This window comes from Diuraphis noxia, unplaced genomic scaffold (assembly GCF_037042655.1).
Source record: "Diuraphis noxia isolate RWA-SAM2 unplaced genomic scaffold, SU_Dnox_SAM2 contig0002, whole genome shotgun sequence".
In the NCBI taxonomy this organism is placed as follows: Eukaryota; Metazoa; Arthropoda; class Insecta; order Hemiptera; family Aphididae; genus Diuraphis; species Diuraphis noxia.
Window position 1 is genome coordinate 76,007,600 of NW_028301712.1, and position 16,999 is coordinate 76,024,598.

At 28.6% G+C, this 16,999-nt stretch overlaps 1 protein-coding gene across 1 annotated transcript in view; it reads right to left on the reverse strand.

Moving 5' to 3' along the window:
* The window catches only part of LOC107170147 (uncharacterized), a 32,392-nt gene that overhangs the window by 2,046 nt on the left and 13,347 nt on the right, over positions 1–16,999 (reverse strand). The window contains exons 2-5 of the mRNA XM_015520184.2: positions 13,695–13,812; positions 1,349–1,459; positions 1,139–1,276; positions 962–1,059 (exon numbers count right to left, since the gene is read on the reverse strand). Of these exons, the coding sequence (XP_015375670.1) occupies positions 962–1,059; positions 1,139–1,276; positions 1,349–1,459; positions 13,695–13,812 (465 nt within the window). The remainder of the gene's footprint in view (positions 1–961; positions 1,060–1,138; positions 1,277–1,348; positions 1,460–13,694; positions 13,813–16,999) is intronic.

Sequence of the window (16,999 nt, forward strand, 5' to 3'; positions counted from 1 at the left end):
AATGGAAATGGAAAAATTAAATTTTAAATTAAAATAGTATGTAGTTGAAATACCTGTCCATAATTATAATAATATATCTACAATAAATTCGGTAACGTAAATAATTATTGCATAAATGCATCATTACAATAAATAGGATAAATTACATGCTTGTCCTAATTTTTTCTTTAATACTGAATTTATTCAAATTCTGATTAAGCCTTAAGGACTATATTTTCAATTATATATATTTCTTATACCATTTAAGGAGTGTCCTTTGGCAATGCAATATTCTTTTTGTCAAATAACAATCAATCTTATTTTACTGTATACTACTAAGCAAACGACTTTTCTGAAAATTTTGGCGTTTTTTAATCGAAATTAGAACGAGTAATATCTGAGTTATTAACATATAATATATATATACATATATTATATATATTATACGTACCTACTATGGCTAATAATCCTTAAAAATGGTTTTACAGAAATATAAGATACATGACGTCATATTGGATCTATTAATTATTGTACTGGAGCCATTTTCATAAATTACTAATGTTACTTGTTACTGAATTAATATGAATTGCTGAAATTTTAAATCACAATAACCTCTAATATTATCTTTCAAATGCGTAACCATCATCCGTAAAAAACTACTAAGTTAAATAATCCATATTATAAAACCCGTTCAAATTTCTATAAGCATATAATAAAAATGTCAACATTTGAAAAACACCATATGATTAAAAATTTACAAGATAAATGAATATTCTCAATTGTAAAATAGGAATTTTGGTATCACCACGATACCACAGGCATACTCCTTAAATAGTATAAAAAAATTAATACATTTTTATAAATACAGATCTTAAGTACGTTTGAAAATTACAACAATTATAATTTGAATAAATTTATATTTTAAAGAATAAAAAATGCTTGATGAATCACTCTGCATAATATATTTATATGATTTATTTACGTTATTCCACTGCTGGTAAAACTCTTCTCCTACTACACGTTCTTTTTCGTAGTATTCCACACCGTGCCAGAATCCCATAGCGCCAGCGCTAAGTAGGCCTGAAAATGAAAACAAATGAGTCATTTTCTCAACATTTTTGATAATTTTAAACAACATCTGATCGTCAATATTACTCACATGCCAATAGCACTAAAATTGCAGTGGCCGTGATATTTCCGGGCGATCTTCTCCAGCAACCCGCGACTCCGGTCCAAAAAGCGATGAACATTACGAAAAAGCTGACAATGAATAAGGCGATAGTTGATCTTCCCATGTCTAAACAAGAATAGGTGGATTAATTTTTAAACTGTAAACAATTGCCAATTACTTTTATTTGTTCAGACATACGTAATCTGGTCATGGCGTCTTCAGAGAACTCATGTGTCTGATTTTCCGGGTCCAAAAAGAAATAGTCGACATTCATACAATGTGTTTCGACGGGACTCAAATAGGTTTCAACTGAAAACAAATAAATATTACTGTAATTGATATAGTAAATTAATAACTATAGATATTATTATTGTGAATAGATCGTTATTTTATCCAAAAGTTAATGATAACGATTCCGTTTTCATTTTAAAACACAATATTCATCTTCTACTATTTGTTTTTTGATTTCCATTTGATGCATTTGTTTATTTAACAATAAATAAATAAATTAGTTTTTTATTCCAATAATTATGTATAAAAAATGTATACATTGAGTAACATAATTGTTCTTTCTTTAGTTTTTAATGTGATATTTATGTTTAGAATCTAACCTTCCTTTTCAATATGGGTTAAAGTCGAAAGTAATTTAATTACAATTCAACAATATTCATTAAATAAGTACGGGTTTTTCATTGTTCTCGATAGGTATTGAAATAACTTAATAACTATATATGCTCTTATAATAATATAATACATAAATTATAGTATCTATATTATAAATGTAGAAACTAATTGTTATATTTGTATACTTCACCCTATCTAGAATTCAATGTTTTCTTATTTTAATACCTATACAATAATATTATTAATTCGTATTCATATAATGTCCTATCCTGATATCCTACAATATTTAAGTATAAATTGTTTTATGAATAGAAAAAAAGGAAAAGGTTTTTTATTCACTTATCGGAAAACAAAGTGGTTACCACAAACCAGCACACACAGAATTATTAATTAAAATATCCACATAGTTGCGACTAGAAAATTAAATTTAAAAAAAAAAAAAATCGTGAGTGGAACAAGAAAAATGATAATTAAATGGTAGGGATTAAACGATAGTACATTTTTATCTATACTTATATTATAATATTACATAATAAGATTTTAAAAACAAAATTATAAAAATCATCAATATTTGGCAATCTACCACTTAAAATTATACGGATTGAAAAAATGAAATATTGAAAAAAAATAATGATAGTATTTACCATAATATTATTAGTTTCCTTGTCGTAGATGTACGACATTGAAAAATGTAATTATTGCAGGAAAGTAGACTTTTTTCTGTAATATGGAAATATTGCCAAATATACTTAGGATTATTCTCAACTTAACGTTGAACATTAAAACAGTATATAAATAACGAAATATATCGGATTGAATATTTAAATACTGAGCAAGGTCACTAGCACAATGTAATAATTTAAAATATATGTAAAATCATTAAAGTATATTTATTTATAATAAATGTATATGCATTAGTAAATGTTTGTCTTATTTCATATTACTATCTCAATATTGTTATAGGTAAATCAAAATAAGAATTTAGTATATACGTACTCAAACGTACTTATAAATAATTATATAATATATTTTACAGTATTAATATTTGAGTAACCAACAAGAAAAATGTAAAGCAGAAATTAATACCAATTATAACCTTTATGAAGATGATTTGGCAAGTAAAAATATTGAAATATGTTTAGTAAATTCAATAATAGATTCATCAGTACGTTTTAATAGATATATTACGATACCAGGCATCCTAACAATTGAAAACAATATAGTACCTATTCAACGATACGTTTTCATTACTTAAATGCGTAAGAACGACACGCGACGTTAAAAAGTCAACGAAACGATTTTAATGGATAACAATAGGAATAGATATTTTTTTCCAAAAACGCTATGATAAGATGGTTAGGAATGGAGCGGAGTCAGGAACCACGTCTTTAATTTTTTTTTGCCATTAAATCGAGGAGAGAAATTCTATTTTATGAACCTACGATAATTGATTATTATTTATATAAAAAAAAATATAGCGGTGGCAACATTAGAAAACTTGGTGGACAGTAAATATCGTCATCTATCCAATTTATACCTATTGAATATTATGAACGTCACGTCAAGATAATTAGAATATGAAAACGAATTAACCACATTTGCAGCATAGTCGCATGATTTCATCAGATCTTGATTGGAAATGGGAATGTAATAGGTATAATACCGGGTTAACAGCAGCATAATATTATAATGTAACGTTTGAGCGATTCGGTTTTAATGTGAACAGGTAGAATATTGAAAAACGTAACACTATTTTTTTAAGATTACCTATCATATTGGTTTGCTGCGCGAAAGAATAAAAACTGCGGATGGACATCAAAACTTGCGTGGTCACCTCCATACTGGTTTGAGAATTTATTTCCATTCCAACAATATTATAATAATTATAATAAATATGCAATCGTCCGAAAAACCAACTCTGGCGAATCAGTGGTGATTAAATAATAATGTCATAGTTAGCCAACACTGGGATGATCATCAGACACGTGTGCAAGCGTGTCACATATTAGCATATTACTATACGATCCGAAGATTTTGAACTAAAGTCAATTTTTTTTTTGCACGCTGTGAACGATATTTTTGACATACCTTTGACGGATCGCGTAAACATCAATCACTAAACATTTAACGAATTAATAGTGAACTAAAAGTACCTTAAACATGTTTCAGTGGTCCATTCTAATAATATAATTTTCACCCTTTACTATAGTGGTCAGTGTCTATTTAACATTATATAATACCATACGAGTTGGATACCAATAAATTGTTAGTGCTTTTCTCTCTCGGAGAAGAAGGACTTACTACTATGCCGAGTTTTCATTTGACATACTTGTTAATTACAATGTATTATTCTCGCCACCAACTCTGTGGCATTGTATATTTTAGTCCGTTTCGCAAATATGCCGTGTGTTCACGCTGTTTTATTGTGCGGTTCGAAGCGCATCAAATGTCGGACCAGTTACCGACGTCGGCATTAGTTATAGATATCTAGGTATATTATTACATTATTAGATGTCTACTTTTAGTTGAGTTTTAATTCATTAAATACTATATGATAAGTGATAACACTTCTATAGAGGCTGGAATGGTTCGATAAATCTATCATGCGGCTCTGTATAGTATAATCGTGTCTATATTCATTATTCGATCGACCATTCGTAAATGCGATAATTTAATAAATAATATATTATATGTATATTATCGATGGATAATTTGGAATACCACAACTTGCACAGTTTGTATCGTTATTATTACTTATAAAGTTATAACATTAATAATATCAACTATTATCTAGATTTTGGATAACATATTATTATGATGAATACAATTAGTTTTTTTTTGTATTTCTCGGTACACAAAAAAAAACAATTTTATTATTTGGACAGGTTTTTCAATAAATTAATTCATGTGTGTAAACAAAAATCTTGTTTTGGCTAAGTCGAATTAAATTCGTTAAAAAAATTTAGTTTTGCCAATAAAAATCTTGACCTAGGTACCGTTGTTGAACATTATTTTGAAAAATGTATACTTTTAAATTATCATAATTATACTCTTATACCCAAGTGGCTAAGTGATAATATAATGCGTTAACATATTACATAGTAGGTATATACACAACAATATGTATATATGTATGTAAAATAAATGATAATATTTTATTATAAGCTGAACGTGTTTATTATAATATTATTTGAATAATAAATTATTCATTGTTAATTTTTTACTAAATACGTTGGTCACTTGTTTTAAAATGTGAAAAGTCTAGGTAGTAAAATTTTATTGCTAACATAGTTAGTTGGTTTTTGAATTTTTTGGACAATCTGAGCTACAATAAATACAATGTTTATGGAAAACACTTTCGTTGGGTTAATTTTTTGTTTCAAACACAAAGTAAAATTTATATTGTTATTTGTTTTATTATTATGTAATTATATTATCATCATTATTGTTTTCCCAGACACTTTGAGAAAAAACAAAACCGTTATTAGTACATATTTAAACAGACAAATAGTGTGAAATCACCAATCTCACACTGGAGCAGGCGCTGTGCACAACCACTTTCTATCAGCCACTAAAACAAAAAGAGAAATATTGCATTCTTAGACGGCTATCGGAGGGAAATGAAAAAAATAAATACCTCCAGAGTAATAATAATAATAATAATATTCCCTTGTGGCTTTTTCTTTCGTCCTTTTCTCTGGAGTATATGTATACTTTTTTATAAACGCGCACACATGATGTGCTACTAAACGTGACCTTGGTTGACGTCCTACAGAAGCAATTATGGGGCACAGATGGAACCGGTTGTCGGTGAGTCCCTCACGCACGCGCATGGAATGTGGGCAAGTCTATGCTGAGAACCGGTACAGGCAGCTGATGCTGAATGCGGACACTCCTAAGAATATATTTTATACATAGATATATGTATACACACACCATGATATTATGCGAGCCCCGGGATGTCAGCAGGCTTCGTGCTAAAATGATCGTGATGGCTATTAGGTGTTCACGTCAATATCATCATCATGTGTAATGACTCCAACTAGGTATCCTTTTCTCGGAATTCCATCCAGAAATTCTACCCTCTGCTACAGCAGGATGCCAACATCGAAATGTTTTATTTTTCTACTGATGTATCGTTGTTGTTGTTGTTATTTTTATTGTTGTTAAACATTAAACAAACTGTAGTATAATAATAACATGTATAGACAAAAACAAAAATATCACTTTTTTCCGAAATGTAATTGATAGGTATAATGTATAATATATGAATAAATAATCAAAAAAAATCGCGTAAAACGTAAATTTCAAAATACTTTATAATATAGAACACACTGTGTATTACGAGTGGATGTAACCTAGTATAAAAATATAAAATATGTTATTATTATTATTATTACCTACTTTTGTGGTATAAAATAAATATCTACAGACATTAAGATAACTATAATTCTATATTAGAAAATATTATGCAACAAGATTATTATTTTATTAATACATAATATGTATATTATGATAGTATTTGAATGGGAATAATACAAAAAGTTACGATGGAAAATATTATAACATGATAGGTACACAGATATTAACTTTGAGACTTATTATCACACTTCCGTTTGATAAAATAACATGGTGATTAATTTTAAAGCACAGAATACGTTATTGGAAAAAAAAAATAATACTTTTGTAGAACGTAGAACGTACCTATATTATGATATATGAATACGCAAGGCGTGAGATATAATAATACTAGGTATAACACTTTTGACAAAACTGCATTTAAAAAATAAAATATATACCTATATAATATCAAATTATTTACACTTTTTTTACAAATTTATTTGTGTTTTCGTAATCTTAATCCTAAATAAATAAATCGGGATATTGTGCAGTCGTGCAGTTAGTAAAGAACATATTTAATATGTAATACGATTTCTAACCTAAAACAAATACTATAAACATTATACCAGAAATGACTGACATAATTTATATAATTAGTATAATTGTAGTTGTATAATAAATTATTACTTAAAAATACTTTAATACGTGTTGTGTAATTTATAACTGTGAACTGACAAAAATGTTGGATGTGCACACACTGTCTTATCCCCAAAAAGTTAGTTGTAAAAAATGAATATAGCAGTTCAACATCGTTAAGTAAATTGATGAAAAACATTTTCTTAAAAATAGGACGTGCATCAAACTGAAAATTTATTCGTGTCAACAGAATTCTTAAATATAAATTGTTGTACTCAAATGACATGGTTTTATCAAAAATTTTCCTGTTCTCTTCGATTAATATGTATTATGTATTCTGGTATTCGTGTTGAACAGGAAGAAATTTAGATAGAAACACGTTAGTAGCATCAAAAACAGGTATATATTATTTTGTAGAAATATTTATAAAAATGCATAAATGACTAACCTGTTCTAACTGTAAAATATAAGCTCACGATAGTATCATTTATTATTTAATATTTAGAGGTTTTATAAGTAAGAAACACGGGCATATAAATTTAACGATTTCAAACATAAATATATAATATGTTATAATGTACAATTATTATTATTATTCGTATAGGTAAGGATTAAAATAATATAAATTGTCAACTATTTATTCTAGAATTACCTACTATCTAACGATAGCGAATCAACGTCTATCTAAATAAAAATTATTTATATGGATTTATAAATGTTTTAATCGTCTATATTATATAAGACTGAATTATATTGCAGTACATTACGCTGAATAATATATCTTGAAACATATTTGCTAATATTTTTTTATTTGATATTTTCCCACTTAGGTAATAGTCGTATGGTCTTAGTTTAAATCAATTGTACTCGTACCTTGTACCTATACATCTCTGATCTCTACATAACGCTGTACATGAAATTGAGAACAAAATTTGTTTCATTAAAAAGAAAAACTATTATTTATCTATCATAAAATTTAAGCCAGAAAATCACAATGTTATTTATATTAACAACACTTGTGCCGACAGCAATTTCCACTCTTTTCAAAAACCGCAAACGTCGAAACCAAAACTAAATGGTACCTCGACTAATCGAAGATTCTAGCAAAACCGGTCGAATGAGGTTATACATTACCACAGTATTATTATTTTTTTTTTTTCATACAGCTCTCTTCCGCTTATATACTGTGATTAGTGCGCATAGCAAATACTTTACGAATGAAATGTAATGTAAATCGTAAGGAACAAAATATGAGAAAGCTTATCCACATACTTTAAATAATTGATCAAATAATATGTATTTGGTCTTGACCAATTACGTGCAAATATGTCATTGCAAGAACCTATTTTAAAAGTCAAATGAACATTTAATTATCATAAGTGTACCGAGATGGTCCTCAAGTGACGGTGAATGTAATAAAGGTAAAACAATTTTTTCAACCTATCTTCCCTCCACACAACACAATTTTATGCATTACCGTAACAATGTAATTTTGGTAAAATTTAATACACTGCTCCCCCCCTTTTACGACACACGTAAACAGGTTGAAAAACTGCCAAAACAAATAGTTTTATTATTAGATTAATAAAATAAAAATATGGGTAGGTACTAAAATATTATTTATAAAATATGTCTCAAAATGATTTCTTATTAGTATATAATTTTTCAAAAATATTGATGAGATACTCATTTAGTGATTTAGTTACTTTACTAAAAATTTATATTTTTAGATTATTCGAATATATTAGATGATAACATTTTATCCACTAATAATAATGCTACCAATTGAAATAATTGTATACATTTTTTTTTATTATTTAAGTAAGATTTTATCTTTTTGAGCAGTGTGAAGCGGAACTATAATCAAAAAATTTGATGGTAATTCTAATAAAAAATAGTTCAAAAAAATAAAGACTTCTTATACAATATATGTATAGGTAGAAGATCAATCATTATATCAATAGTATTCAATGATAGGAACAATCGTTGAATTATATACACTATACATAATTTAATTAGATTTGATTACAACGTGTATACTGTATATAGATGTACACGTTTCAAGCTCGCTTTATGTTGACATGAATTTTTAATAAAAAAAAATATATTTATATTAATACAGTAAAACACATAATTATGTAATATAGAAATATTTATGTCATAATATACATAATTGTATATTAATTATATAATATTATTATTATTAGTATTATAATATATGTACCCTGTATAGTATCATCGCCAACATGAAATATTATTTAAATGTTTTTATTTAAGTTCAACATAATATAACATAATTATAGCCGTGTAAAGTTAATACATAATATCGTAATCAGAGATTATAATTGCTTTTTTTTTAATAACACCTATTAATTGATTTATTGCTTACACGTCACATCGAGCGAGTTGTTTGTATAATGGACTGCTGATTTAACCAATCTACATCGGATGGCGCAGCCTCTCGTTTTCTACTCAGTATATTGGTATAATATATTATAATAATTGAGAGTACCTACTATACCTATCTATGAATGGAATCATAATATAATACTATTATAATCTGTATTATGCGTGTATTATGTGTCCATACGGAATCGGACGAAAGGGAATAGGAAAAATCGGTCCATTCTCGAGAAGAGAATATTATTTTCTTTTTCACGCGTGACATATTATAATAACAATAACACGAATTATATTATGTTCTATATATTTTATGTGCACCGTACATAATAATAAAATATGTATTAAATAATATTAGATCCTTGGCCGACGACACACACGCGTATACCATATTGTAGAAAACTATCTAATCGGTGTGTATTGTGCTCTATTGTTGTGTCGTTGCGTCCGTTTCGGTTCCGTGGGAGAGCGACTTGTTGCTCAGCTTTATACCATAATACACCTGTATGATAATGGTAGGTAGGTAGATACAGCATATAGCGGCAACGCTTTTTTTATTATTCGTGGACGGCCGCGGTGACGTAACGACAGCGCGAATGCGATTGCAACAATGGTCGGGTTTGTAATAGTAATAATAATAATGTACCTACATAGTTTTTCGAACTGAGAAGGAAACACGGCTCACGAGTGTACTATTATATTATTATAGACACTCGTTTATATATATATACCTAATCCTATGTATAGCGTATAATGATATATTATAATATGGGCGTAAGCCGCCACTGCGCGGGGAGGAGAGAAATCGAAATTTAAAAAAAACTTACGTCCGTAATTAATAAACGAAAACTCCTAGCGTGCCGTACAGATTAACTAGACGGTCATGCAAAGTGAATATGTGACAACGTAAATAGAGCATGGGCAACCGACAAATATATTATAATATATTATATTATTGTGAGCACCTTATAATGATTATAATAAGCGTCGTGCGCGCGTGTGTATTCATTTATAAGGGAATTGTATAACAGGTGTCAGTGGCGCAACCGCGGGGAAGTAGTCTCCGAGTCACCATCCCTCCCACGCAGTCCACCATGCTATAATCAAGTATCATTATCAAGTGATACATTTTTTGATTCAAAATGTATTGGTCTTGCCAAAAATCGTGATTTAATAATATAATGAGCTATTTATACTCGTAATTTAAATAATATGTTATACAGAAGGTAGGTGAGTACAAAAAAAAAATACGTAGTTTTGGACCCATCCACATCACCCTCTCGGGATAGTCTTCATTATGTTATTTATTTGTTATAGATACCAAACCAAGGGCACCAGATAAAATTTTAACCAGGAAGAGGGAATCATAACATAACATGTTATATTATAATGAAAAATTATAGAATTGTATACTTCCGTATTATGAGTATATTATATGTTATAACAAACTTCGTAAAAAAAAATCGACAATAATTATAATATATTATTTGCTGTATTATATTACAAGACTGCGAGAGCACTGAATATTTTGTTCTATAGTTTTTAATTTTTAATGTTAAATTATTATTTTATTTACTGACAAAAAAAATGGCTTTTAAAAGTTAAAAGTATATAAACCCTAAATATATACCCTATACATACATTAGCACAAAAGATTGAGAGTTGGGAGGCCCACACACTATGCCTACACACGGACGCCCTTGTACCTAATGCTGTTATAGTGTTATGACTTGTGTTTTTTAATGTACAATTTTATATCGTTCTGCGTATGTGTATATAGTAAGTTAGTAGCTGTCGAATCACAGACTACGAATCGGGTGACTTGGCGGACCACTATAAAGGTAATTGCTGAACACAATACGTTATAGTGGTTCGGAAACTGCATATTGTGCAACGTGGAGTCCAAGTGTTCAGCTAGACTACTAGAGTGATATACAAAGCTAAAGACATAAGGACCGAATGTATAAAAAATAAAAATAAAAATAATTTGTGCAAAATTAGTAGAAAATAAGCAGCAGATATGTAAAATAAAAATATAATTTTTATCAATGGAAAAATGTATAATAATATATATATTATTTAAAAAATGTATGATCGTCAATAATCTATTTTATATAATTGTTGAGATTTTGGAGATTATACATCTTCCCATGCAATACTATGGTAGTTGAATTGCAATTATTGTGTCATCGTGATTTCTATTATTTATTCTTTCTTATAGGTAATTGATAATCATGGTTTGTGGGGCACCGTAAACTTGGCCGTTTGAGGACTGCTTTGAGATACACGCACATAATATAAGCACAGAGTGCAGTTATAAAATATCTGAATATTTTTCGCAACGTCTTTATCAGCCTCGAGAGTTTCACAACCGGTCGAAAATCGGGACATTGAGAAAATTCTAATTAATAATATTGTATCATGGGTTATCATCATCAACACGAGAGTTAAACGTAAACAATATATAATCATATAACTAATCACCTAGGTATGTATTATATACTGAAGGCACATCTCGATTTCTCACGCTACCGCGGTCGTACGTTCCGATAATATAAATTATTATTATTATATTCATTAACTTCGCTTGTTCGCGGATTCAGATACTACAATGGATCGTTTAAATATGTATTATTTTTTATATTTTTCGCTAGTTCGTTTGTTCACCACATGACATTGAAAATTCGACGTTTCGCCCGACGGGTTCACGGGTTGTACGAAACTTTTGCGTAATGGTTTATGACTCGCGCCTTTATTATTCCTATGTTAATCGTAATGCTATAATACGCGTTAACGGTAAAGAATTATAATAATATTATTATTGTATAGTTGTTGTTTAGATGTGATTGAACGCACGTCGTATGATTTTTATCTGTCAAAAATTATAGATGAAATCGGCCGCGATGACGTCAGCTCCTGCTTGGGTGAGGTGAGTAAAGAGAACCGAATGACGACGAATAGATAATATTCCACTGATTCACCAAGCTCACTCCGATCTCCGCCAAGTTTATTTAAATTCTGATTTTTGGAATTTTTAAGTAACATTTTTTTTTAAATACCATATTTTCAAATACTCAGAATATTGTCTAATTTAATGAGCACCACGTGATGATACTTCGTATTATTTCGAGTCAATTTTTTTACATACTATAGGTAAATTGATAAGCCAATGATTTATTTTTTTTAAATGTTGATTCATATAAATCAAAAATCAAACAAGTAGGTAGTTTCTAAGTTATTAAACTTTGTATACGAAGGAAAATAGTCCCTAAAAATAGTTTTACAATAATAATAATAATAATATGAAATATATAATTAATGTATTGACCATTATGCTTGGGCATTTTTACAAAATTTTAAATGTTAATAGATTAATATAAATTACTTTGATTTTCAAATCACCATACTTAGTTCACGTATTTTAAACATCTATTATCTTTAGTATTCACAACTACGTTTAAAAACTGAAAATAAAATCGTATGAATTTCAATTTAGATATACGTACATAACATATTCAAAAAATTCATCTAATAACGTGTCCTCATAGCGGAATCGTTCAGAACCAACCCATTTTTCCGGCATAAAGAAGGTTCCGTTATAGGGAGACTAAAATATACGGGAATATAATTTTTTGTTGTTAAGAGATTCCCGTCTAAAAAGGGGGTCCGTTATTAAGAGTAAGTCCTCTTAATAACGGACACTGTATAGGGAAAAGGCGGGTTTTTATCTGGAAAAAGTTGGCATCACCTCAGGACACTGTTCAAATTATAAAAAACAATCTAAATATTTGAAAATTTCGAAAATCAGAACATGAATAAGTTCCTTATTAAACGAAAAATGGAGTTGAGTATGGCAGGCGCATTTAAATACATTATTATGCTAGTTTAAAACTATTAACGAATAATATATATGTCATAATAACAATGAGTACACGTATCAGTCTAAATATTAAATTTTTATTTGACACTCCTAAATACACATTTGTATTTGAGTTTTTGAGTTTATACAGTGTAAATTCTTATAATATGTAAGTAATAAAATATAATATCAATATTTATAGTATGGCGCGTTACTGTTTATAGGTAATATGAAAGGCGGGTAACAAAACAATAAAACTAAATAACAAGGTAGCATTCTATTTTACCTTAGCCAATAGCCTTCTGTATATTATCCAACCTAATTTCAATGAACATATCAACGAGACCGTATTTCATGAATTATTTGTATTATTTTTTTTCCATCTTTTATAGGAATTCGTGTGAATGATTATTTATTTTTTTTTTTACCAATAATATTCGATTTTCATTTAACCTGTATTTACCGTGATAATATAATAATATGCAACAAAAAAATAAACGTGTCCAGTAACCCGATAAACTGATTTGACTGCATCGAATTTTCAAAGTACCCTTAAGAGACGTTATTTTATAATACACTGTAACCCATGTCCCCATATCATATACAATATGGAAACTCGTGGTCTAATTTTTTTTATTATACCGACATATAATAATATTATCGTGTCGGGAATAATATATTTACCTGCTGGAGGCCTGTCCTTGGGATAGCATATTCTAAAAAGACCCTTCGTTCTTGTAAAATAGAAATATTTATTCATTTGTTCGAGTACTGAAGTTTGACTACGCTGGCTAACGGCATTCTGAAAATACATAATAGATACAAATTAAAATACTGTGTTAAGGTTGTAAGTTTTAAAATTTCACAGATTATGTTTGTTCGTAACATTATCATCATCATCTCAAAATTAACATTTTTAAACATCATAATACACACATAGTTAAGTGTTTTTTATTTTAATTGGAAATTACTTTACTGTTGTTATCCAAACCATAAATTTCAAAACTACACGGTTTAATTATTAGGCGCACATTGCATTTGTTTTAATACATAATGGAATAAATAATATATCATGTATGGTATCGGCGAGTTGATCAAATGCATGGCCCAGTAAAGTATTGCAATTATTGCAATGAGATGTATTCACGTATAATCATTACACCTATTTTATAATCTCGTTATATTTAAAAAAAAAATAATAAAAAACAATAAAATAAAATAATCGTATTGTCGTTCACGTTTCGGGCGACCTTCAAATACACAAACTGATTTACGAAAATATACAGCTTTGACGGGCAAACATTACGTTCTAAATATTCTGAAAACATTGAGTATAGAAAGTATATCTACTCATTCAAAAAGGTTTAAAACCGTATAATATTATTATTGATTGTAATTCAAAATATTATACATAACTATTATAACTATGTAATAACTAATAAGCATTTAATGTCCGAGCGGAATACAACAGAAGGAGAGGATACTTATCGATCAATTAACAACATAATAATATATATTAAAGACGTACTGCGGCACGCTTGCATTTGATTATTTGCACATTATTTTACCGATTTCTCATTTTCTAGTAATGGGTTTCGTATGTAATTAATTATTATTATTCGATGAAATCGACCCACTTTATCGTATATTTTTTTCCATATTTTTTCTATTTATTGTCATTCGGCTTTGTGTCGCTGTCAGCATCGCGTCTTTATTATTATTTCGCAGACCATATCACTGTTTTCTTCGGATTTTAAAATGTACTTATATATACTGTATAATACGATAGAGGGGAGTTCAATTCTATGGTACAGCGACCTCGACTTGCATACGTATATAAATATATATATATATATACAAAATAATATATTCGAAACTGCGCTAAATATTCGATATTTTTTTTATTTTTCAGTAACGCTTCAAATCGGACTATGCCCGCGGCGGTCGCGACCAATCGAAAAACAAACTATATGTGTCATACATGCGTTTGTAAGCGTCTAAATAACAAAAATAACAATACGGATCAGTAATATAAACTAAGAAATTTATAGATTTGACTTTGTGGATTGGTTACGCTGTTACGCACAACGGGCGAGAGGTTTTTTGAGTACACAAACAGCCACCTAAATTGTTGGTAGAGTTTTTTTATGATTACAATTTTTTTACAAATACTAGATAGTCCGTATCTATACAGATGTAATTCATTGATTTATAATTTTGATCATATTTACATTTTTGTATCAATATCATAAGACAATTATATTTTATAATATTATTATATGTTAATATAAAATAATATATTTATATTACATTTTATTATGTTTATTGAAAAATAAATAGTTATAATTTTCCACATTAGATTTCCAAAAAGAAGAAACACTCCCTGAAAATGTTGATGCAGATATAAATAGACTTTTACTGTACGTGTCGTGATATCTCAAAATATGTATACCTACCACCAAGTGTGTCTGACTTAAATAAGATGCAGTTAATATTGGGTGCGTTCTAACGACAAATAATTCCAATATTGTATTTATCAAATACGTTATAATAATGTTGTGAAAATCACGACGGTGATGTTCAAATTATTATAAGATGTGCAATTCGACGTTGTTGCTCAAAAATAAAAAACAAAAAAACTGTCCATAATTATACGTAGGTATTAAAATGAAACATTAAGTCATGCTATTGCTTGCGTAATAATCTTCGTCGAAAAATATATTATTATTTCGAACTAAATTATTGTTTAATGTTTTCTAGTATATTAAGCAGTATTTAAAATAATACAGTCACTGGTACGGGATCGATTCAACGTTAATCGTATGGTTTTCTACGAACTTAAATTTTTTATATGAAAATAAAAAAATATATAAAATGAGAACTGTACACTGTATTTACTCCGAATCCGCCGATATTATACGTTTTATTACAAATAGTAGAATAGTTCACTTTTTAGATTATTTAATGAAATCGTTGTGACTCGGTGGTGATTCACGATTATTTTTAGATTTAACATTAATACAATCCACTGCAAGAACTCTAGCTGTGTCGTTTATTTGACGTAATGAACAACGCTGTCTTGAACTCTTGTCACGTGAAATATCGATATTTTTCATCATGACGATCCCAACTGTACTAATGAATTCGTAGTTCACTCTATTATCAGTTTAGGAACAAACAATTCATTTTGTCAGAACTTGGGTTGTTCTATAACCTATAACTATGCAGCATAATCTCGACTATAATATTATAGTTATTATGCGATGAATATTAAACTGGCCAATTTTATAATGTTATAATATATATATATATATTGTAATAGTTAATTTATAATATTTATATTCGAGGTTAAAAACTAATGACGTCATGATGCATTGGTGATTCGAAACGAAGGAGCTCACGAGACTCCTGTAAAACAACTAGATATGTTCACGCTGAAATGTAACTGTATATAATATATTATGTTTTTTGAATTCGATTATTAAATGAAGAGCATTCTCTATCAAACGCATTCTTCTAATGAAAGATCGATCGAAAGTCAAAACCAGCGAGTGCTTATACAAATGTAATAAATTATTACTAATCTAATAATACTAGCTGTTTAACCCGACTTCAACCAGAAAAAATAAACCAAATATTCAAATACAGAGTTGTACTAGCGGTTTTAGCATAATATATAAGTACCTCGGTTCACGGGTAAATTGGCGTCTGTGTAACTAGCTTTGCAGTGAGTTGATTCGACCAAGAATCGAGATGGACAATCTGCCTATGACAGATTATACTACTAAAATAGTAGCGTACTTTATTTTCGCTGAATCATAATGCAACTGAACAGTAAATATAAAATCAAGTAACAGAAAACTGAGCATGTATAACACTCACTTAAGTTTAAACATTTTTGCGAATCATACTAGTCATTTAGGCTCCTTGTCAGTAAATAAATAAATAACAGGCCAAAACGGGGTCTTGCACAAAGAAAAAATTGTTAT